General features: G+C 31.8%; 2 protein-coding genes across 6 annotated transcripts in view; one reads left to right on the top strand and one right to left on the bottom strand.

Moving 5' to 3' along the window:
- The window catches only part of LOC106667887 (tensin), a 302,717-nt gene that overhangs the window by 44,535 nt on the left and 236,265 nt on the right, over positions 1 to 21,917 (top strand). The gene's annotated exons all lie outside the window — the stretch shown is intronic.
- Positions 12,284 to 21,606, bottom strand: LOC106667888 (calpain-3-like). 3 transcript variants are annotated; one of them, XM_014396131.2, is made up of 16 exons: positions 21,515 to 21,606; positions 20,464 to 20,670; positions 20,342 to 20,411; positions 20,161 to 20,278; positions 19,846 to 19,986; positions 19,625 to 19,790; positions 19,215 to 19,375; positions 18,909 to 19,162; positions 18,665 to 18,837; positions 17,945 to 18,150; positions 16,916 to 17,008; positions 16,714 to 16,850; positions 16,484 to 16,644; positions 16,121 to 16,257; positions 15,894 to 16,055; positions 12,284 to 12,518 (listed from the first exon to the last, which is right to left on the bottom strand). In XM_014396131.2, exons 2-16 carry the CDS (start codon positions 20,611 to 20,613, stop codon positions 12,443 to 12,445), a joined length of 2,205 nt encoding a protein of 734 aa, XP_014251617.1. In that variant the 5' UTR covers positions 20,614 to 20,670; positions 21,515 to 21,606; the 3' UTR covers positions 12,284 to 12,442. The 3 variants fall into 3 exon arrangements, with proteins under 3 accessions (XP_014251617.1, XP_014251618.1, XP_014251619.1); XM_014396132.2 differs by having other exon boundaries at positions 12,300 to 12,518; positions 18,909 to 19,156; XM_014396133.1 differs by lacking the exon at positions 12,284 to 12,518 and adding an exon at positions 12,975 to 13,014.

The raw sequence follows: 21,917 nt of genomic DNA on the forward strand, positions 1-21,917 counted from the left end.
ATATCGAACTGGTAGTTCTGGTAGTTGGATATTTAACTCCCCTGAATCGCAGGAATTATTTTACTTATTTAGAAGGGGACTTTAGAGAGGGAGATTTCAGTAAAACTTTTTTATGATACTAGTTAAAAACGTATAGACACCTATCCGTGCGTTCTGGCTGGAGCCGAAAAAAAATACTTTGAGATATATAATTTTTAAAGATATCTTTATCTGCCTTTGTTGAACGTGTACTTCGAGGTTATTATATATCATTAGATCGTACTATACAGATATTCACTATAACAGAAGTTACAAAAACAAAAAACACGCTTGTTGTAACGTTTGTCGAAAATTTAAAAATCCCTACAAGAATATAATTTAGATTCATTTGAAGCACCATTTAATGAGCTTAAATACGAATTTTCGTAGGGGCGTCGGTGGCCGCAACGGTTTAGGCGTTGACACGGCGCTCATCACTGTAAGGTAAAGGTCCTGGGTTCGTTCCCTACATACTTACAAATGGGCTTTTTTTTAGCTCTGCTGTTGCGAACCCTCGTAAAATAAAAATTTAAAAAAAATTTTCATTGCAATAACTAAATAAGCATTTTTGGGCTCGATTCGTAGAAGGATTTTTTGTCACTTAAAAATTCATAGCTACTCTGAATTCACTAATTTCGTGGTCCGCTTGACCAATTAATATATTACAATTATTTAAGGTTTTTAGTTGAGATAAAAAAGTCAATGGCACGAGCGGGATTCGACATTTGAAAAATGGCAAAAAGGAGGGAAAAATTCAAAAGGTAGGGTTGAGATGGGGAGTTGGTGTCCGAGTGGATCGAGGTCACGATAGCTCAAGTGGAAGAGCAGCGGCGTATCTATTCGTGGGTTCGAATCCCGCTCGTGCCATTGACTTTTTATCTCACTAAAAACCTTAATTAATTGCTACTCTGAATGTTATCCAAATTGAGCCTTTATTCGGTCAGTGGAAAGCTGGATTCGCCTCTTTCAGTCTATCTAACAACTTATAGATTTTTTTGTAAGTGAGACGAAACCTAATCAAAAGTTTTATTATATTTCTCCCGTTCTAATTTATTAACGTGGTTTATTTATCAATCATATTTGTTTCATTATGTGTAGGTAAAAGGTCTTAAATTCGTGCCAAGTTTCTTCTGGATCCGTAGCTCCGTTTTAGTTTAGTTAACACCATTTTGGTGATTTTCAAAAAAAAATTAGAGGCAGAAAAAATTGAGAGAAAAATTATATTCTAAGTATTTTGAAGTGAAGAAAACGAATATCAACTTTGTTTCTATATCAAAAAAATAGTTTTTGCTCACTCGCGAAAGTAATCATGAATAAATCAGCAATCAAAATAATCCAAAAAATAGGTTAAAATATTTTTTAAATCTTTTTATGAATTTTACGATTTACAAATTTTCCGTTAATTATTTTTTTAATTGGAAATATTGAGATAATTCTAAAACGATTCAACCGATTTACAAGAATAAGAACGTAGGGAAGAACACTATAAATCTTATTTAATAGCACTAATCTGGAAATAAATCAAAACTATAAAAAAAATATTTGTGACTATTTTTGTGGACTTTTCCTTATTTCACTCACTTAATGGCGAAAAATCTAAATGCAGTTGATATAATTATAAAGAAAATAAAGAAATTTCAATATTCAGACTGTTCCATAAACGTTCAATTTGGATGTAATTCAGACTTTTTAAGTATCGCGAACATGGCAAAATATTGCCCCCGACGAATCCAGTCAAAAAATGTCTTTTTTTGTTGCCTACTTTACTAGAAGCGCCTTTTTAATTTTGTAACTTATTATATGTCTACTCTCATTTAGTACGAACCTACATATTATTTCCCTACCCTAAATTAAACAAAATCAACTGATGTATTGCAAGACAGAAATAAGTTCAGTTTAAGAGTAAGAAAACAGTTGTTTTTTCAAATTTAAAACCCTTTATTTAACATTGCTGTCATGTATAGTTTTGCAAACGAATGTTTATACAGTAACATGGAACATGTTATGATGGTACAACCCAATGGCTGTGATCAAGTTAAATTATTCAGTGGTGGCTGACCAAATGACATATGTATAATTTGCATTGTACAATGCAAATAATATAAAATTGTATATTAACTAGCAATAAATTTATAAATATAACAAATTAATTAGAAACGAAGATACTATTCCAATTTATTTACAGACTTTATTTTTATTAATACTATGTAAAAATAGTTTTGTTAGATGGAAGTTGTGGCATTTATCTAACTATTAAATTCATTGTCGAATGACTCCAAACATGTATGGCTGGTACAAATATTTCTTTTGAAAACAATCTTCTTAAAACCATAAACCAATAAAAGGATATTGACGTTCAACGGAACTTTTTTATACACTCAGCGAGCAGGATTGTATTTATCCATTAATTACTTTCAGTTGCCATCTCGTTGTATCCATCTTTTTTACCCCTTGCTTGAAAAATGCTGCTTCTTTATCACACCACTTTTGCCAACGCCCACATATTAGACACTATCATATCAGTCGTATCAACAAAGCCATTATGCCACCACACACGCGACCAATTACTCAGGATTTATCAGAGGGCTAAAGCCCAAGTCACAAGTTCCTTTTCATAAACGTATGAATAGGATGGCTACAGCAAAATCAATTAAAACCAATATGGTAGAAAAAGTTAATCCCCTTTTTTTAAATCTTAATAAATCACAATGCCAAGGTTATGATGTTCATCAGCAAAACAGTGATGATTAGTTATTGATATCTCTGTAAATGAACTGACTATATGAAACTCGTCAAATCTTATTTACTTGACTTTCAATGGTTGAGTGTTAAACCAAGTTAGTAATTTTATCTTTCCTTTGGGATGAAATATTCAACCGAAATGTCATAAACTTTTGGTTTCCAAATGAACGTTATATTCTTTTCCACCTAATTTAATAATTGAACGACCATACGATGGCGATCTATATATTTCCGTCAAAACAGAATAAAGCTAATATTAAAGTTTAGGCCCTTCTCAAACTGGCTGGCACTTTATTAGTAGATGTTTAAACTTGGAAACTCACGGGTGAGTTAGTATCGAGAATCTTCCGCAGCACGAATTTCCTTGATCAATTATTAACACGCCGTTGATTAACGCTTCAAAAAAATACCCAAAAGTGTTTATAAAACAGTTATATAAAGGCTTTTAAAAGTTCAGTGTTAGTTATTTATAAAGAAAAGGTTTTCAGAATCTTTCCGAATGGCCTTTAATTTATGATTTGTATAACTGTCCAACAATGTATTATTTACATTGTTAATATTATAGTTTTAAATATAAATATTTTTTATAAAATTATAAACGATTTTTTTAGTTTAGTTTAAATGACTTTTTAAACGACGTATACGTTTTTCTTTCTCAAGTTGATTCATAGGTGATGATGGGTTATCAAGAAATAATGAGTTATAATCTTGCGCTCTTCTTGTGTGGCATTCTAAGATTCTATTTTTAACGTTAATCATTTTCTTCGATGTAAAACATTAAATTTAATGTATCTAACAATAAAATCAACGTTTAGCTTACCATCATAATATTTTACGAATATCCGATTTTTTTGTTTTTGAATGTGTTTATGTATGATGTTACCTGTCGTACATTACTGGTCGGTTCCAATTTTGTCAGCTAATTTAAGATACAACAGGCCAAAAAAAATATTTTTGGCAAATCTCTTTTTTTTTGTTTATCTCACCCCCTTTTATCAAAAATTGTTTTTTTTAACGTTTTAAAAAGGAGAATTTAAACAGTTGAGAAATTTTCTTACTACTCTCTGAGAACAGGTCATGAGACACCTGCCTTTTTATACATCGAGGAGAATTATTGGGCATAAAATGTTTTACTTACGGAGTACAGTAGGTTGTAGGTATTATGTTGTAAGATAAATTTTTTACTGTTTGTTTGTTTTTGTAGTTTTTGAATGTTTTGTCGTCAGTGATATATCTAGAAGTGAAGTATTTTATCTCACTTGTAATTTCATTGAAAAATATTGAAACGTATAAAATTCAAACGTGCTAGGCCAGTTATATGATGTCCATCAATAATAAATTTATTTATATTTAATCTAATTGTATAGGTACATTATTATATTAAACATGCGTGTATATACTGACAGTTGAAATTTGATTATTTTAAAATATTTTTTAAAAAATTCTATTTTTTTTGTTTGAGCTTGTCAGCTTAATTAAGCAAATTTTAATCAATGTGTGTATTTTTTTCTTGTGCACTCCTTTCTGTTTAACTTTCTATCCCTCTCTCTTTTCTCTCTCTCTCTCTCTCGCTCTCTCTTTCTTTTTTCTTTCTTTCTTTCTTTCTTTCTTTCTGTGTGAGTGTGTTTATCAATTTTACTCCGTTTTGTCGTATTATAATATGACGCCGCGGCAACATATCTGTTAATTATAGAATCACGGATTGACTAATCACATTAGGATGTTGAAGTGTTTTTTTGCTAAGATAACTTTTTATCTTGGCCACAAGTAGCACAAGAACGTTACATAGATAGGGTTGAAAGTGCACATTTAAAAGATGTCGGATAGTCACGTTTTCTCATACGTCACTTTAAGTGAGCATTAAGCATCGGATTTGAACCATTTCTCTAAACTTTAAATTGAGTTACCCGGTAGTTTAACGGTTCTCAATGGTATCTTAAAGCAATTCATTGTTCCTTCAACTTTCCTGGCAGGGCGTAGACGAATTGCCCCTAGTTGATGAATTAACGGATTTTTCTGTCCTTTCTAAGCTGACCAGTGCGTAAAGAGGCACGATCGCTTTTCATAATAGGATTTTCCCATGCATGAAGGAAGATATATCATCCGAGAGAGGAAAAAAATACAGATACTAAAAAAATTCTTATGTACTCAGTCCGCAGGGGTTTAATAGGAAACCGAGGATTATGTCTTCAATATTGAATATAGACAACGATTTTTTTTTAATATTTCATCATTTTCAAAATTTAATAATAACAAAGCCAAAATATTTTACATATTAAACTTTATAACAAACCCTCTGATTCGTGAGAAATATAATCGAAACTGAAAAGCCTGCTAACCACATAATTCAACATTTCTGTTACTTGTATTGAAAATAACCCAGTTAAATGTATTTCCATTTATTTAATTGTATTTGGCCGATTTTTAGTCTTGAGACTGTTTTTTTATTTATTTATTTTTTTTTTATCATTTTAATAGAATTTGTTCTGTTTATCATCGCATTCGTATTATTGTAAATGATCAAACCCATCTCAACGATCCTAAATTACGATAGTAATAATTACTCTATTAACTGTTTATTAATAAAATAAATATTCGATTTGTTTTTACTTTTCTATGATTTACACTATAAATCACAAAATGAAAGCCTCACGCTTTATAACTTACGTAACCGATAATTTTTTAAATCAACAACAATCACTGTTTTGGATTTAGTTTTCTCATATTATTGTTAGTGTGTCCTTAGCTGCTAAGTTGAATTTTTTAAACTACTCAAATTGAAAAATTAATTAAACTTCTGTTGTTCTCCAGAAATCTCAATGGTTGGTCAAAGTGTTGAAATGAAATGTGAAAGTTTTTAAAACCAATTTTTAAAGGGCTTTAACCAAATCAAAAAATTAAAAGAATAGATACATTTTTTGCGTAAGACATTATTTTGGTTATGTAAAAATAAACATTTACAATAATTTTATACCCAAATGATTGTAAATCGTGAGTCAATTATTATCAATTAGTCCAAATATTTTACAAATTTGTAATGCAGAGTTGTTGCTATTCATAGTAGTTATTTAAAAATAAGGTACGGTATAGATTTTGGTAAATTAAAATATTAAAATATAAGCCTTTTTTAAATACAATTGTCCTCGTATGAATTTGATGACTAAAGTTCTTCATTTGATTGTCCAGCAAACAATTCATAATGTAAATGATAAAGAGTGATATTTATGGCAAATCCCAAAGAAATTACAAAAGCAGATGACTCAAATTAAGGGTTATAAGCAGTGAAAACCACATAGACTTCGTTTATCTCAGCAAATTAATCTTGCTTTAAATACTAGAACGTAAATTTTGTAACGATTTCACGTTTTTGATGTTAAAACGTTAACGGTAAAACTGGGCAAACCTTCAATTGAACTCAATTGTCTAAAGTTTACACGTTTCAGTATTATTGTTCCTCTCCAAACTGTAATAAACCTTGTATCAGTTAATGTGGAAAAACATACTGTTTTTATTAATTTATTTATATATGCTCAACTCCGCACTCATATGTACAATTTTAAGTTTTATCAAGCCGTCCTTGATCAACTCTTGCTTCATTTAACGCCCTGTTCTCAATAAGCGTTTCATTTCCGCCCATGATTTCGTATCAGCAGATTCTCTAATCAAACAATCGGACAAATGGGAACAAATACAGTTTTCTGTAGAAAGAATAACCCTTGAAGCCATATTGCTACAAGAACTATCCATTTTCACAATGAACTAAACAGTATATCAATATCAAGATAATATTAACAATTATTTTTAGTTAATTACTAAAATGTTCCACTTTTAAAATAATACGATCATCAGTTTTTTATCAGAGCAAACCGAGCAAAAATATCTTACATTAGATATGTTATTTACAAGTATGAGTCTAAATTTTTCCTTTTTTTTAAGTCCATAACGTAAAACAGTTCAGATTTAACCGTACAATGTACAAACTTCAGTAAAATATACTACATTCTGCTGAAACATTTTCAACATTGCGGCCGCGAAACACGATAGCTGATAGTCGATTTTTTTGGGTAGAAACTTTTGCTCCCTAAGCCCGTATTGGCAAAACTTTTTCAAGATAGAAGTTTCCACGGTTCTCTGCTTACTTGGATTGAAATAGAAAGTTGAATCTAATCTGTCAAAAACTAACAACATTTTATTGGTCGATGATGCAAAAAGACAAGTTTCGAAGCGTCTTACTCTGAATAAATTTAGAATCTATCCTAGAATACAAACTCACAACATTGAGTTTGTTCTTTGTGTTTTGTTTATATTATCGATATTATTGTTTTTTATTTGATGTTTATTGTTCTATACGGTTCTGATCTTGTCTTGATATGTATATTTTTTATTACATGGTAGAGTTTGGAAAAAGTTATGTTTAGATGTTCTTGAGAGTCAAAAGTTTGGCACGGACGCCTAGTTTGGATCAAATCACATGTACTAATTCTAAATAATGAAAGGTTTGAAAGTTAGTTCACTAGCGCGTGAGCAAAAAAATTGTGAAAGTCCCGAGGGAAAAATGTTTTCCCTCATGTATTCATCAACTTAAAATGTGATGGTGACAACAGGCGTCGAGTACTCCATCGTACTATTGGAGTGGTCTGCAAACACGAATGGATGTATTTAAGAGCGAAGGAAAACACGATTGTAATTGTAAAGTGTGTAATTTATGGCTAATTTGTAATATGCATCCGTTTGGGGGCTGAAATGACCTAGATGTCGGTAATTGAAGCTAAACACGATCGGTCGGACGGGCATCTCTAAGGTCAAACCCCAGGCTGCCATGAAACGTCGAACAGTACGGTATTTCCAAAAATAATAATAATAATAACAATCTCTTTCGCCGTTTGTTTTTTGAATAACGGTCAGGCACAATAGGGACAATCAATCATAAACAAGTTTATCGTTCCTATTGCTCTCACTCACACGTTAACAGTATCCGCCCACTATCCATCCATATGTAGCGGCTTCAAGGGCCAATTTAATTTTATTTGACCATCCGGCGAAACACGTCATAAAGTTTTTGTTTGTTTAGTTATGCATGCAAGATAATTAATTTACATATATTTTCCATAAACACAAATATTAAAATAATTTCATGCCATAGATTTGTAGTTTGTTCTTATTGTTAAACAGTATTATTGTTCTTTTTTAATTGAGTTTCTCGGGACCCATAGTTTTTATTACTTCATTATACATTTTTTAAATTAAATTTGCTATAATGACATTTTTTAATATTATTGATAAAGAACTAAACTTTCGACTTTTTTAAAAATAGTTGAGTTCCCATTTTATCTCTTTGATAAACTTTTCGTTAGGGTGAATCCAGAAATTATGTGTCCTACCTAATACATAGTTGTAAAAATGCTTTTGTTATCAAATACGCTGGTCATGTGGCATTTGTTATGAAAATTTGATTTTATGGTGTTTGAAGCCAACCATTAATTGCAATTAGATGTTCATATTGTGTTAAGATGTTGGTTAAATTATTAATTAAATTTAATAAAATACTGATGAAGGGGATACATATCTCAAAAGCTCCTCAATGGACCCGAGTCTTTACTTTCTGTTTGACTTCATCCCTGACAGATTTTCAAATTTAATTATAATTTTCAAGGCTGATCTCTTATTACATCGGTTATATGTGTATTTTATCTCAGTAATAATTATTATTAGCCTTTTATATTATAATTATATATTAACATTGATAATAAGAATTTTTCCTTATCCCTGATTTTTAATATAAAATTAAGTATACATTATATGTTCATTTTTTTTGTTAAAAAGTATTTTAATACTAATTTGTAGATATGTTCTATACAGGGTAGTTAGCTATGAGAACGTAGGAGGGCAGTAGACTGTAGATGGAGTAGAATGCCAAAAAATAAGTCTTCTAACTTACTCTGGCGAGATGGAACAATTATTGAAAAACATTTTGGGAATAGAGAATTGTTACACAAAAAATTTCATCTTTTCATCAAACCTGAGTTCGTTTTTATAATATATATTAAATTCTCTAAACAAAAAGAGTGATCTCTTGAACCCTTTCAGAACGACTGGTTTTGATGGCAAAAACTTACGTGGCAGCGAAATGGCCATCCGTTGAACTGAAAGGGTTCAATAGGTAGATCGTTTTTGGACAATTTAACTTTGAATTTAAAAATGAAGACAGTTTTGATGAAAAATGCATAGATAATGGAGAAGGTCCTTATTTCGGTGCTACAAGTCCGTGTTTAGAAATGTCGAGTACTCAAGGTAGTTACAATGCTAACCAGACCGACATGTTTAATCTTTTAGCGCTCCCCCAGGAGACAAACAACACCAAATATTTGACACGCGTAGTTTTATTTTTAAAAGAAAAAATGTGCAATAAACTACATTGAAGTTTTACCGGAAACAGGTCGTATTTGAGAAAATATTCATACCGATTCTGGGTATCCATGGCAAAATTATCATCGTGGTCATGGTGATGGCTGCGTTCATTGGCTTGCGGTTTATCGATATTTTTCTGCTATTTGCCTTTTTTTCATTAAAGTTTATAACACTTGTTTTCATTTTATATTTTTATGCACTGTTTTATTTTGCATTTTGTTCCGCCGACGGGTTAGTTGAACTTATTGATTAAGTTTTTTTCACAAGTGCGCTGGCACATGGAAAATTAAAGGTTTTCCCGCTTTTCTTAATGCAAGCCCTTTGTTTTAAAAACGCAAGTAAAAATGATCCTTGTAGGGGAAAATTTTGGACGATAAATTAAAATCTCAGATCTTTTTGTTCTCATTTGTTATTATACGGTTCAAGAGAAAAGACCGAATAAAAAAAGAGAACGCAATAATTAAATAATATATTTCAGTTAAGTCTGATTTAATATTAACAATTTCATCCTTAGTCTACATTGAAATTTATTTCTTGAATTCCTCTTTTTCTAAGTTTATTCAGATCGTTTTGCGAAGACAAATATTTTTTTGAACATATATTAACTTATTAAGCTTTAATACTTGAAAATTAACGATAACTTTCATTACGTGGTAAAACGTAGAAATACTAGCAGTAGTAAGCTACAGTATTTAACAATTTTTTTTTATTTTTAACTTTTCGAGTTGATGAGGCTCACCTCTAATGTGCTGATACAGGTGAAACGTGTTTTCTTTCCTCCAAAAGGCCCACTGAAAAAGTGCCAATCAGCTAGCTTGAAAATTTAACGGAATATAGAATTCTCGGCTGTATTGATGAATGGATACGGGTAAATTCCGCCAAGTGGAAACCTAAAGGAATGAAAACACTTTTCATTCCTCGGCTGGGGAAATCCTCGAAAATGAAGGAAAAAATCAGTGTGATGTGATGATTTAAAGACTCGAAAGAAAAAAACAAGTTTAAATAAAATTTCCAGGGATACTAAAGTTGCAATCAATATTTCTCGAGGTTAATACAATACAAAAATAATAATTAAATAGTATCAATGCATTGAGCAATATTGTGCAGTCGTACACCAATAGAATATATGTGCTGAGCAAGAATGCTAATAGTAACGGAATGTCAAATACTAAGTATAAACATTCCTTCCATGACAACACAGGGACAGCAATGTTACCTTTCCATTCTCACAGTTTAATATGTAACTAACATATCATTCAAGACTACTCATATAATATCGGGTTGTCCGGAAAATAATGCAGGATTTTAAGTTTTCATTAAAAAAAATCTATATAAAATATTCTGTTTACGTTTACAGGATTACTCATTTGTATGAATGTCAANAGTTACCAACACGTTGGGAGAAATGTATTGAGAGTATGGGAAATTATTTTGATTAAAGAACATTGCTTTAAAGTAACTAGTTTCTTTTTTTTTTTAATACCAAAATCCTGCATTATTTTCCGGACAACCCAATAAGAATCATAAATAATCGAAATATAAACAAATTTTCATTTTACATTAAGGCCGATTTTAAAGCAAAGCATATCATGTAGAAAAAATAGTATTGATGTAATTAAATTCAATAAAACTAATCATATATTTAACGTAGATTAAAAAATGCATATAATAAATTAGTAAATTAAAAAGTTAGTACAATTAAATAATATCTTTATTGTCAAGGTTATTTACAATTCAATTAATTAAGGTTTTTAGTTGAGATGAAAAAGTCAATGTCACGAGCGGGATTCGAACCCACGATCTTCGGCTAGATACGCCGCTGCTCTACCACTTGAGCTATCGTTACCTCGATCCACTCGGACACCAACTTCCCATCTCAACCCCACCTTTTGAATTTTTCCCTCCTTTTTGCCATTTTTCAAATGTCGAATCCCGCTCGTGCCATTGACATTTTTATCTCGACTAAAAACCTTAATTAATTGTAATATTTTAATTGGTCAAGCGGACCACAAAATTAGTGAATTCAGAGTAGCTATGAATTTTTAAGTGGAACATTTGTGACAAAAATTCTTCAACGAATCGAGCCCAAAAATGCTTATTTAGTTATTGCAATGAAAATTCGTATTTAAGCGCGTTAAAGGGTGCTTCAAATGAATCTAAATTATATTGTTTTAGGGATATTAAAAATATTATTAATATTAGGGATAGATTTAGGGATAAAAATATTATTGTATATAAAATAGTAAATTAAAATGTTAGTACAATTAAATAATATCTTTATTGTCAAGGTTATTTACAATTCAATTAATTATGGTTTTTAGTTGAGATAAAAAAGTCAACGGCACGAGCGGGATTCGAACCCACGACCTTCGGCTAGATACGCCGCTACTCTACCACCTGAGCTATCGTGACTAAATAAGTGTCACGACAGCTCAGGTGGTAGAGTAGCGGCGTATCTAGCCGAAGGTCGTAGGTTCGAATCCCGCTCGTGACATTGACTTTTTTATCTCAACTAAAAACCTTACTTAATTGAAAGATATTAATTGGTTAAGCGGACCATGAAAACTAGTGACTTGAATAAATTATTAACAATCATTATTTATTATATCTATAGACATTCGTGATACTTTATTGCAGAACTCAGTATTTTTATTTTTTCCTTTATTAAAATGAAATTATTTATTAAAATGAATAGATTTCGGGATAATTCCAACAACACCTTATTCGTTATTATTCCCCCTCGTAAAAAAACATATCTTTACAATGATTAGACGAACATTATCTGTCGCAATAATTATATTTTAAAGTACAATTTTGAGGATGTGTATCAAAATATTTTATTGACCGTCTAAGAAAGTATTTTAAGGATTTAAAGAAGTAACATTTAAATTAATGTTGCAAACTAGACATAACTTACCTGCAATTTACGACAGATATATAAAGAAAATCTAAATTTGTTTCAAAGAATTCAGTATATTTTAGGTTTTATGTTGTTCAGCCTTGTCTAGTTTCTAGAAGCTTCACTGAAATAATTTATATACAAATAATTATTACCGAACATCCACTAAAATTACCCTAAATATTATAATTATCCTGACCACCATTCCTGAGAACTTCTACATAAAATTATCTATCACGAAACCTCCATATTACCATTAGTTTGCTGTAATTACTTTGGAAAATCCTTCAAAACCTCTCCTTGTTTAAAAGTGCCAATATCATTCCACCACATTAATTCGGGTTAAGACGACATCACTCTACGACCATTCAGTGGTCATCGTCGCTTCCTCTCTTGAGCAGAAGGGAACGACATAGTTTTGTGTCGTCTAGGGCTGTTGTAACAACTAATACTAAAACAAATAAAAAATAATTTATGAAATATAACTAAAATTAGATTTTGAATGCATGACTGAAGATTGATAATTTCCTGTAAACTTTGGTAGAAGGTTAAAAATAAACGCGAACAAATTTCACAATTTTGTATGACAAGTATAATAAATAATTTTTCTTATGCGAAAAATTTCGAAGTGTTTTTTCTAAATAAATATTCATGTACTTTTAGCAAATCTGCTGTTACTAAAATCGTTTAAATTTACCTAAGCAATGCATGATGAGGCTCTATTGCAAAGAGGTTGAAACGTTAAAAGAAATATTCATGTATTTTTCCAAATGAAACATTTTTGTTTTTTATGTACGTAAGTACTAAGTAAATTTTAAAACAATTGCTAACATTCCAAAATAAATGGCATTGAAAGACAATAGTGTAATTTAGTTGGTTTTTGAAAACTATGTCGTACCGTAATTGTACATTTAATCTCTTCCTATTTGATCCTATTTAGGCTTGAGCTATTTAAATAAAAGAATATATAAATTGTATTATATCAAACAAGTATATATGATATTACAAAGTAAAGCAAGAAAATATTATTGAGTCATTTTGATAAATACATTAATTGAGAGTGTTCTATTCTAAAAAAGAGATTTATTGAAAACCGTAAATCACTTTTGGTTTTTTTAACATGCCAACTTAAATTAAGTCGTTTCTACTTTAGAAGTTGAGTTCATGCTACCACGATTTTTAAACGTTGATTACTTTTTCCTAATTTTTCTAACAAACTGCCATCAAGTTCAGTTTTGATTTGTTATTTTTTCTAATTGAATTTTTTTCCTACAACTTTATAAAGTGTACACTTTAATGAATTATATAAAAAAATAAGGCTTCGTGACGCGAATGATCTGCAGATACTAAAAGAAGTGATAACACACCGCTCCGACCCAGTTGACATAAACACGTTTGAAATTGCCTACCTCTATACTGTTAACACTTCGAATACACCAAGTTTTGCCATGAAGCACGACTGTGCTAACAACTTTCCCCTTTGTGTTAAAAGAGGTAGGAAACGTTGTCGAAGGAAGGAGAACAGCAGAAAGGCCGTGCTCTACTTAAATTTATTATTAGTGCTGGGACGAAATAGAATCGGGAAGAAACTTTTAGAAGAAAGATGTAAGTTCCACGTATTCTTTTCACAGAAGGAAAATAAATCGATCTCTACAGCCATAAATTCAACCACGGGTGTATTCAAATGAAACGTAATTAAAACTATATCATCATATTTTAACGGTGTAACCATTTACCACGGATAAAATATTTTGCGTTATAAATGTACATAGGATTTCAACGACCCATTCAGTTATAAGAAAAACTAAGGCAAATAAATAAATCATGATTGTTATGTTAACAAATCGTTAAAGGTCTTTTTTGAGTAGGTTCACTGACCGTTTGGGAGGAAAGAAGAAAAATGAACCAATAATTCACCTACATTCTAAGACTTCTTGTAAGCCTCGAGATATTTTTTATAAAAAAACCGGCAGGTTAGAAACAGACTATTCACAAATCCTTCAAGCATAATATATATTCAACACAATGAGAAACTCAACTTCAACTCACCAAAGTATTATAAAACTTTTAAGAAAAAAACGTCATGAAACAACATACGCTGATATGATAACACAGAGATCGACAACAACATAGACCGCATAACCAAACACAACAATAACAAACGTCCTTTGCTTAATTTTTACTTAAATTGACAAGAAACCCACAAATAAAAGAAAACCAACGGTAAGATAGGCATAGAGACAGCATTCACATAAATGACGGTCGGAATAAAGCCTGTACTAATAATAATACAGTCACGATCTACAAACAAAAGACAGTACACAACAATAGCTACAGTATAAACAAAATTCATAAATTGTTAAATCAATCGACTGGATAAATTAAGCATAAATAATGGACTAACAGCCAATAAAATCGGAAAACAATGCAACATGGACAATGCATCGAGAGTGCTAACGCACTAGAAACATGCAATTGCAAAGAAAAATGTATCGAAAAGACAGTAAAAAGATCGGGAATACTTTACCCATACACACAAACGTAAACTTACAGGATTTTTAAAAGAAAAACATCGCCACAGTACGTATGAATCACAACGAAGACCATATATCCAAACAGACACAAATGATGGTAAAACTCATAACAATAAAAAATACAAACAACAAACATTGAACATAGCAACAGCTACAACATAAATACAACCAATGAAACATTAAACGAAATAGATACTAAAAAATGGCAAAAAAACATTAAATGGACCACAGTTACATACATAAAGAAAAAGTAAACATAAAACGAAACATAAAAATAACCAATCTATTCGATAAATTAAGTATAATTACTGCACTAATAACAAAAACAATCGAAAAACCCTTAAAGAAAAGAAAGAGTGCAGAGAAAATATATAAAACAGACAGGAAAAATTAAAAGAAAAGTAAAAAAAAAAAAAAAACAGATGTCATTTTGGAACAATCATGCAATATCAAACAACACAATCACCTCACACAAAACCGCGAATATCTTAATAATAAGACAAGTTAAAAATTATGACGAAACATGGTCTTACTTGAAAACCTAGAAATAGACAAACCCAATACATTAACAGAAAAACACTAATAAACTACAACTCACACACATCATTTACGTCATTTAAAGGAGTTTCTGTCATAGAGGAGGGCATCTCTCCAAATACGCCAATTGGGTATCATTTAAATACATTTTTTACAATATTAGAAAGCAATGCCCAGAACCGCTAGTGCAAATAGGAATCGGACAGCCCCTATTTACATGCATTTAATGAATTAAAAATATAAAGGATAGATGCTAAGAAAGACCGATGGGAACAAACCAAAAACCTGGTTAAATCTCTGTCTTAGAAGCCAAGAGACATAGTCACAGACACACTTTTTTTACCTTCAAGACGAATATATAAAGGTGTGTTTAACATACGAAAAATATCAGCATTGAAGATGGCGAAAAACTAAAACGCGTATAATAGACCAAAACCAGAAAGGAAGGCAGACCAAAATGATAAGAATCTATAAAGCTACGGGTTAAAAATCAGAATTTTTCTATTAATACAAAAATCTCTGCTTCTTCGACTCGATTCATTTGTACCGTCTGATAGGCAAAAATAAAAAGGCACTAATTAATTCCTTGAAGGCTTTTTTCATCTAACTTAGAGGGGATTTTTTAATGAATTAATAATAATACGCATTAGAAAATAGAAGCTGCGAATTAGTTGGCTCCCGGTTCCCATTGTACTGTTGACAAACTATGACAAAAATACGAAGTAATTGAATTATCGAACTTTATTCAAACCTACACTTTTGTTTCATCCTTTTGCAAAACGGACCTCGACAGTCGAACTGAGGTTTTCAGTACACCAAGCGGTATCGCCTCCATCGTCACAGTGGCTGTTATATCGCCGTAGTCTGTGTCGGGAACGCAGTCGAATAGAATGTTAAAAATTCCGTCTGGTGGAATTCTGAAAAGGTAAATAGTGATATGTAACTATGTTCCTCTTTGGTACATCGTATTAATTGGACTTACTCTGCGAATGTCTTCTTCTGGTAACTTATCCCATTTCCCTCGACCGATACGTAACCAGGATAGAGCGAAACAGGAAGAGGGTTTCGAAAAACGGCGTGCATATTTAATCCTGAAGGAGTTACACAAATGTTGTCCGCCTGAAAACAAACGACCAGACGTGCAACTTTCCAGAAATAGCTTGGAATATGTAATATTTGATCATATTCACGTTGAAGTTTATTTCAAGTGTTGTTTTATCACTTTTACATAGTGTTTTTTGTCATTTTTTAAAGAAAATGTAAAAATATTTTCTTAATGTTTTTACAGTTTACTTCCTAGGAATTTTTTTATTCTCATTTTTTATATAATTAACATAATACTTACGTCAAACTCGATTTTGGGTTTCCGCAAACTTATGACTTTAACCCCGCAATCGAAGTATTTTGATTCCACTCCAGATATTTCAAAAATAGCGCACAGCAGGGAATGGTCGTCGATTTTGGTACCATACTCTTCATAAGAGATGCACAAAGGTATTTCAACGGCTAGAAAGATCACAAGAAAAACAAAATTGAAATAATTTGTAATATATTTTTTATCTCATTTGTGATTACCCCCTTTTTTGGAAAGAATTATATGCTCCAGTTGGGACTTAATTGGCTTATATGCTCTAAAAGATTTGGAATATATTCCGAGAGTAGCCATAGCTACTAATTCGTTCGAGCCCTTGTTGTTCGCCAAAAGTGAAATTCTGCAAAAGCGGTCAAATTAAATTTCAGTTTTTAATTAAACGATAATTATTCATGAACTACTGACTTTATCGATTGCCCTAAATCGATTTCGTTTGGGGCTACTAGACTCACATGCGTGTCAAAGTCTCCAGCGACTTTATGCTCTTGATGTGCAATGCTAAAACAGTAAATAAAAAATTAAGCTTTTCGTTTATTTATAGTTAAGGATGCTCACATAGAATAGTACATTTGTGTTTAAACTTACACAAATTGTTGATCAGCTATCGAAGCCAAAGAATATTATATTAATCATGTAAAATTTATTGGCTTATCAAAATTTATTTAATAATTGAAACTTTATTACTAAAACTTGTAAATATTTTAGACTTATTATTAAAATTTGTTTAATATTTGACACTTTAATTTTGAAAATTAAATTAATTAAAAAATAATGTTGGGCAATGGTTCAAAGGATTTTGGGCTTGAGCGATTTGATTCTTTGGAGTTTAGAACGCTTGTTTGAACCTACATTTAAATTCCATTTGGATTTATTTTGTAGTGAGAGTTTCCACCAGGTGTAATTTTGAGTATTTTGTCATTTGTTTAGTACGATTCACCTGAATCAAGTGTGGGGGTTTTCAAGTAAGCCTTTTGTCGATATAAAGGAAACCGCGGTGGCCGAGTGAAGTTAGGGTGTCCGACTCGTACTTACCACGCTAGCGGGCCCGGGTTCAAATCCCGGCGTAGCCCTTGGGTTTTTAATTGAGAATAGTATAAAGAAAGTATTATAAAATGGTTTGACCCCCTTCTCCGCCAACGGTAGTTAGGCGTTAAGCCTTCTGTAAAACAGAAATTACTTTACTCTTATCGATATAAATTCGCAAACTGTGGACTACGTTTGTTTCAGGGAAAAGAACAGAGTTTTACTCGATTGGCGATACGTTCGAAGTGTAAAGAAGAAAATTCCAGGGGCGTCGGCGGGAATAGAACCCACGACCTCTAGGTCTACGAGAGTCAAAGACGCCAACCACTCGGCTACCCCGCTCCCCCTCATCTAAATTTGCTTAATGTTTTTAAGTTGAATTGTGAATATTAAGTTAATTTTTATTATTACGGTATCTGATGAGGATATTCTGTAAAAATTCTAAGTAGAAAATCTCCTTCGTCGCCCTCTTTCTCGGTGCATGGAACGATTAAGTATGTTCCAGGGTTTAAAAATAGCTTTTGACTGACTTGACCTTTTTTAAAATTGCTCTTGCTGTAAAGCTTCATATTGTCCAAAGACTTCTTCCAATAAACGTAATGTTTATCGTCGCCCACCTTAAAACGAAAAAATAATTAATTGATTAGTGTTCAGTTTAAATTCACTAGTTTTCGTGGTCCGCTTGACCAATTAATATCTTTCAATTCATAAGGTTTTTAGTTGAGATAAAAAAGTCAGTGTCACGAGCGGGATTCGAACCCACGACCTTCGGCTAGATACGCCGCTGCTCTACCACTTGAGCTATCGTGACTTCGATCCACTCGGGACTAGCTTCCCATCTCAACACCACCTTTGAATTTTCCCTCCTTTTTGCCATTTTTCAAATGTCGTGTAGGTTTATTTGATTCTCGGCGACAAATGAAATGGCACGGAGAGCTTTAGCGAAGTATACTTCATTTTAACTTATTAAATTCACTAGCTTCCTATTATCATTTTTTTTTATCAGTGGTAGAGTAGCGGCGTATCTAGCCGAAGGTCGTGGGTTCGAATCCCCCTCGTGGCCCTGGCTTTTTTATCTCAACTAAAAACCTTAATTAATTGAAAGTGTTCAGTTTGTTGTACAATTCTTACTTTGTAAATGTAAAATCCTAAAACAACACTGTTGGTTTCAAGGATATCATTCTGCCGGAGGCTTATTGTTGTCGGCTTTTGAGACAACGCTATCAATGTTGTAGTCGGTGATATACTTTTTTTATCGTTCTGCAATATTTCAAATTTGTACTTTGGATTTTTGTAACCGATTTCTGTCAGTAATAAAGAAAAAAGAAAGAATTATTAAGAGAAATTTGATTCAAATCGCTTAAAGATTTCCTACGGCTAATTGGCAATCCTCCTGCAGTTTTGTTCTTGATCCACCTCCCTTCGAACATGGTGACGTCCCAGAACTGTTCGTCCTTTACGTCCGGTTCTCTTGGCCAAATGTTAGTAATCTGACAGTTGCATATGAGCATGTAGTCAAAATACCGTATGAAATCGTCGTACGCCAGCCAAATAAGCGCCTCGTCTTTGTTTAAAAGGTACTCATCTCTAAATTTCTTGGACAAGGTGACCCAGTAGATCGACCTAGAACTTTTCGTTTGTTTTAAAGAAGTTATTTAATTTAAACGCAATGATTCGTTACGAGTTGCTCCATTTTCCTTTCCATTTTGGTATATTGCCCCCCGGATCTCTTAACTGCACAAGATGCGACTTAAGTTTTGAAGCTTCTACAACTTCCACGGATGTTACAACGTATGCGTGATTAGGAATAAAATTCTTTCCCTTGGACCGACCATCGCTCTTCTTTAAAATCAATATTAATCAGCAATGTAATTTAACTTAACTACACTTAGTAGGGTAAATTGATTGATGTTTAATTAAAATACGCTTAATGATGGTAAACAACACGAATAAAACAGATTTATCGATCACATAATTTTCATGTACCATTAATCATTAAACAATTAATCTGAGATGAACAATTTGCAAAGCGATTGTTAAACATCCTAAAAAGTAAAAAGTTCAAAGCAAAGAAATATTACGTTATCTTACTGAATGGGCACAAACAAAAGGTCTTTTCTTCATCCTGTGCTGCAACTGCAAAAATCCCCCGCTGTTCGTCTTGATCGTGTAAACTTCTTCGCAGAGTCCGCCCGTGAAGTTTGTGAAAATTTCTGGAACTGTCAAATTTTTCAGGTTGTTGTAAGAACCGTGAAACCTAAAAGAGAAAAGGTGGACGATTTTTCCATATTTAGAATCATTCGTCAACCCACTTGGCAAATGCCTTTTCAAGTAATGGACACCAAAATGAGTCTTGGTGATTGTCCCGAGAGAAAAGAGGCACGTCCGACGCAGCTTCGAACGGCAGCAAATCGTCCACTATTATTTCATACCATTTCCCAAACTTCCAAAATCTATAATTTCAAAAAACTTTATAATAAGTGCTAGTATGATTTTAGTATTAACCGTTAGTTTAACATTGTAATATTAAAGTTTTGAATTTAATATTATGGATTGTCTTTTACATGTTTCCTCTAATATTACAATTTTTTTAAAACAAAAAGTGCATTCGTTTACAAAATACAAACCTAAAGTGAAAAACCCCATAGTAATTTGCGTCGAAATCCTGCCCTACTTGAACAACAAAAGGGAAAAGTTTTTTATTGAACTGCAAATTGTATATGGCGGCTATCACCCATTTGTTCCCTTGGGATGAACAGTATTAACTTGCTTTAGTTCATTAAGCAAAAAATAGCCGATAGTAGTTACCAAGTTTTCCAGAAGTTATGTTACTGGGCGTGAAATTAGCCGGTACGAAAACGGGATGGACGCTGAAACACTAAAAGTTTTACATTACTCGGTGAATACAGTCTAAACCGGTATCATATTACAGTGGGCCTTTTCCAAGATACTTCCAAAACCTCATCAGATGTCAAGGTGATGGCGTGTAGGTCGAAATCAAATTTATCAACGAAAACAGCCTTTTTTTCTGGAGATTCCCTCTCAGATGTGGCACTATGTGAGTGGTAACCGTCGCTCATATTTATATTCTTGTCTATGTGTCTTTTTCAAGTATAAGTGTACTGTATTGTTCAATGCTTAAATATTTTTTTCATTTAGTGTCGTTGATTGAAAACCACAAAGCAATTAGATTGCAATAAACAAAGCATTTCATGTCGTTTGGTCGTTCCCGATCATTTTGGTCCGTCTATCCTCACAGTTTTGTGTTTTGTTCTGTCAGAGTCGAATCGGCGTCTCGCCATCTTCAGTGGTCAGACGCAGACTAAAATGATGAGGAAACGAACAAACTACATGATCTTAATGTCGCTAGAAGAAATATCACACCAAATTGAACATTTGGCAGGCGTAAACTACGTCAAATAAAATAATTAAATCCGTACATGGAAAAATTTTAGAAGCAGCATAAAAATACAGAATTTTTCATTGTTTATTTTACCAAACAAACTTATTTCACGATAAAATCGTTCGTATTTTTGAACAAAAAGTACTTTTTCTTATCCTAGGTTCAGTACTGTTTTAAATTTATTTATTTTAAAATGTTTACTGGTATAATGTTTAACTTCTGTTTGCTTCTGTTTAGTTAGAATAATCATAAATTTCTTTAAATTCTCCATTTTATTTCATTAAAGCGTCATAATTAGCATAGATATTTTAAAGTACAGCTGTTTAAGATCTGTTATATTTATCATTGCGCATTATAATTCTAAAAGTAACGAGTAATCAAATTGTTTCACGTAGTAAATAAAATTATTTTCTCGAGTTATTACGTTATATCTAATGACAAAGTTTGAAGTTTGAAACGGTAGTTTTTGGAAAAACCTCTGTGACATGCAAAGATCGTCGAGAAACAATAATTATAGCCCCCTCAAGAAGCAATAACAATGTAACAAGGTTAAAACAAAACAGTGAATTTGTACTTACTGATAAAGTTACTCCAAATTTCAATATTTTTTGGCTAAAATACACAAACAATTTTGAATATTATTTATAAAAGAAATACCACAACAAAAATTACAAAAAAAACCATGTGTTTTTAAAGTTTACATTTCAATTTATCTATAATTATTTTTTCTGTGTTCAGAGTGTTCGGAAGTTAACGAATAAAATGGATTTCTTATTTCAAAGATTAGTTTAATCTTCTAGATACTAGTTTTCCTCCTCAGCTTCATATTGAACTAACAAATGTAAGTACAGTTCTCTCCTATTATAACTAATTTCAGAACAAATCTTCTACAGAGAAGACATTGTTTTCACTTTCCTTCGTTATTCACACTTTTCTCAATTAAATTCTATCTAAAGAAATGATTGATTTCCCATTTTAATT

Source organism: Cimex lectularius, unplaced genomic scaffold (assembly GCF_000648675.2).
Source record: "Cimex lectularius strain Harlan isolate CLEC.00 unplaced genomic scaffold, Clec_2.1 scaffold149, whole genome shotgun sequence".
NCBI lineage: Eukaryota > Metazoa > Arthropoda > Insecta > Hemiptera > Cimicidae > Cimex > Cimex lectularius.

Excerpts from the sequence above, each read along its gene's own strand:
- LOC106667888 (XM_014396131.2), bottom strand. The coding sequence starts at position 20,613 with ATGAGCGACGGTTACCACTCACATAGTGCCACATCTGAGAGGGAATCT. Across the intron at positions 19,376-19,624 it reads CTTTTGTTTGTGCCCATTCA|AAGAGCGATGGTCGGTCCAA; the intron begins GTAAGATAACGT and ends TTGATTTTAAAG. Across the intron at positions 16,645-16,713 it reads AATTCTTTCCAAAAAAGGGG|CCGTTGAAATACCTTTGTGC; the intron begins GTAATCACAAAT and ends TGATCTTTCTAG.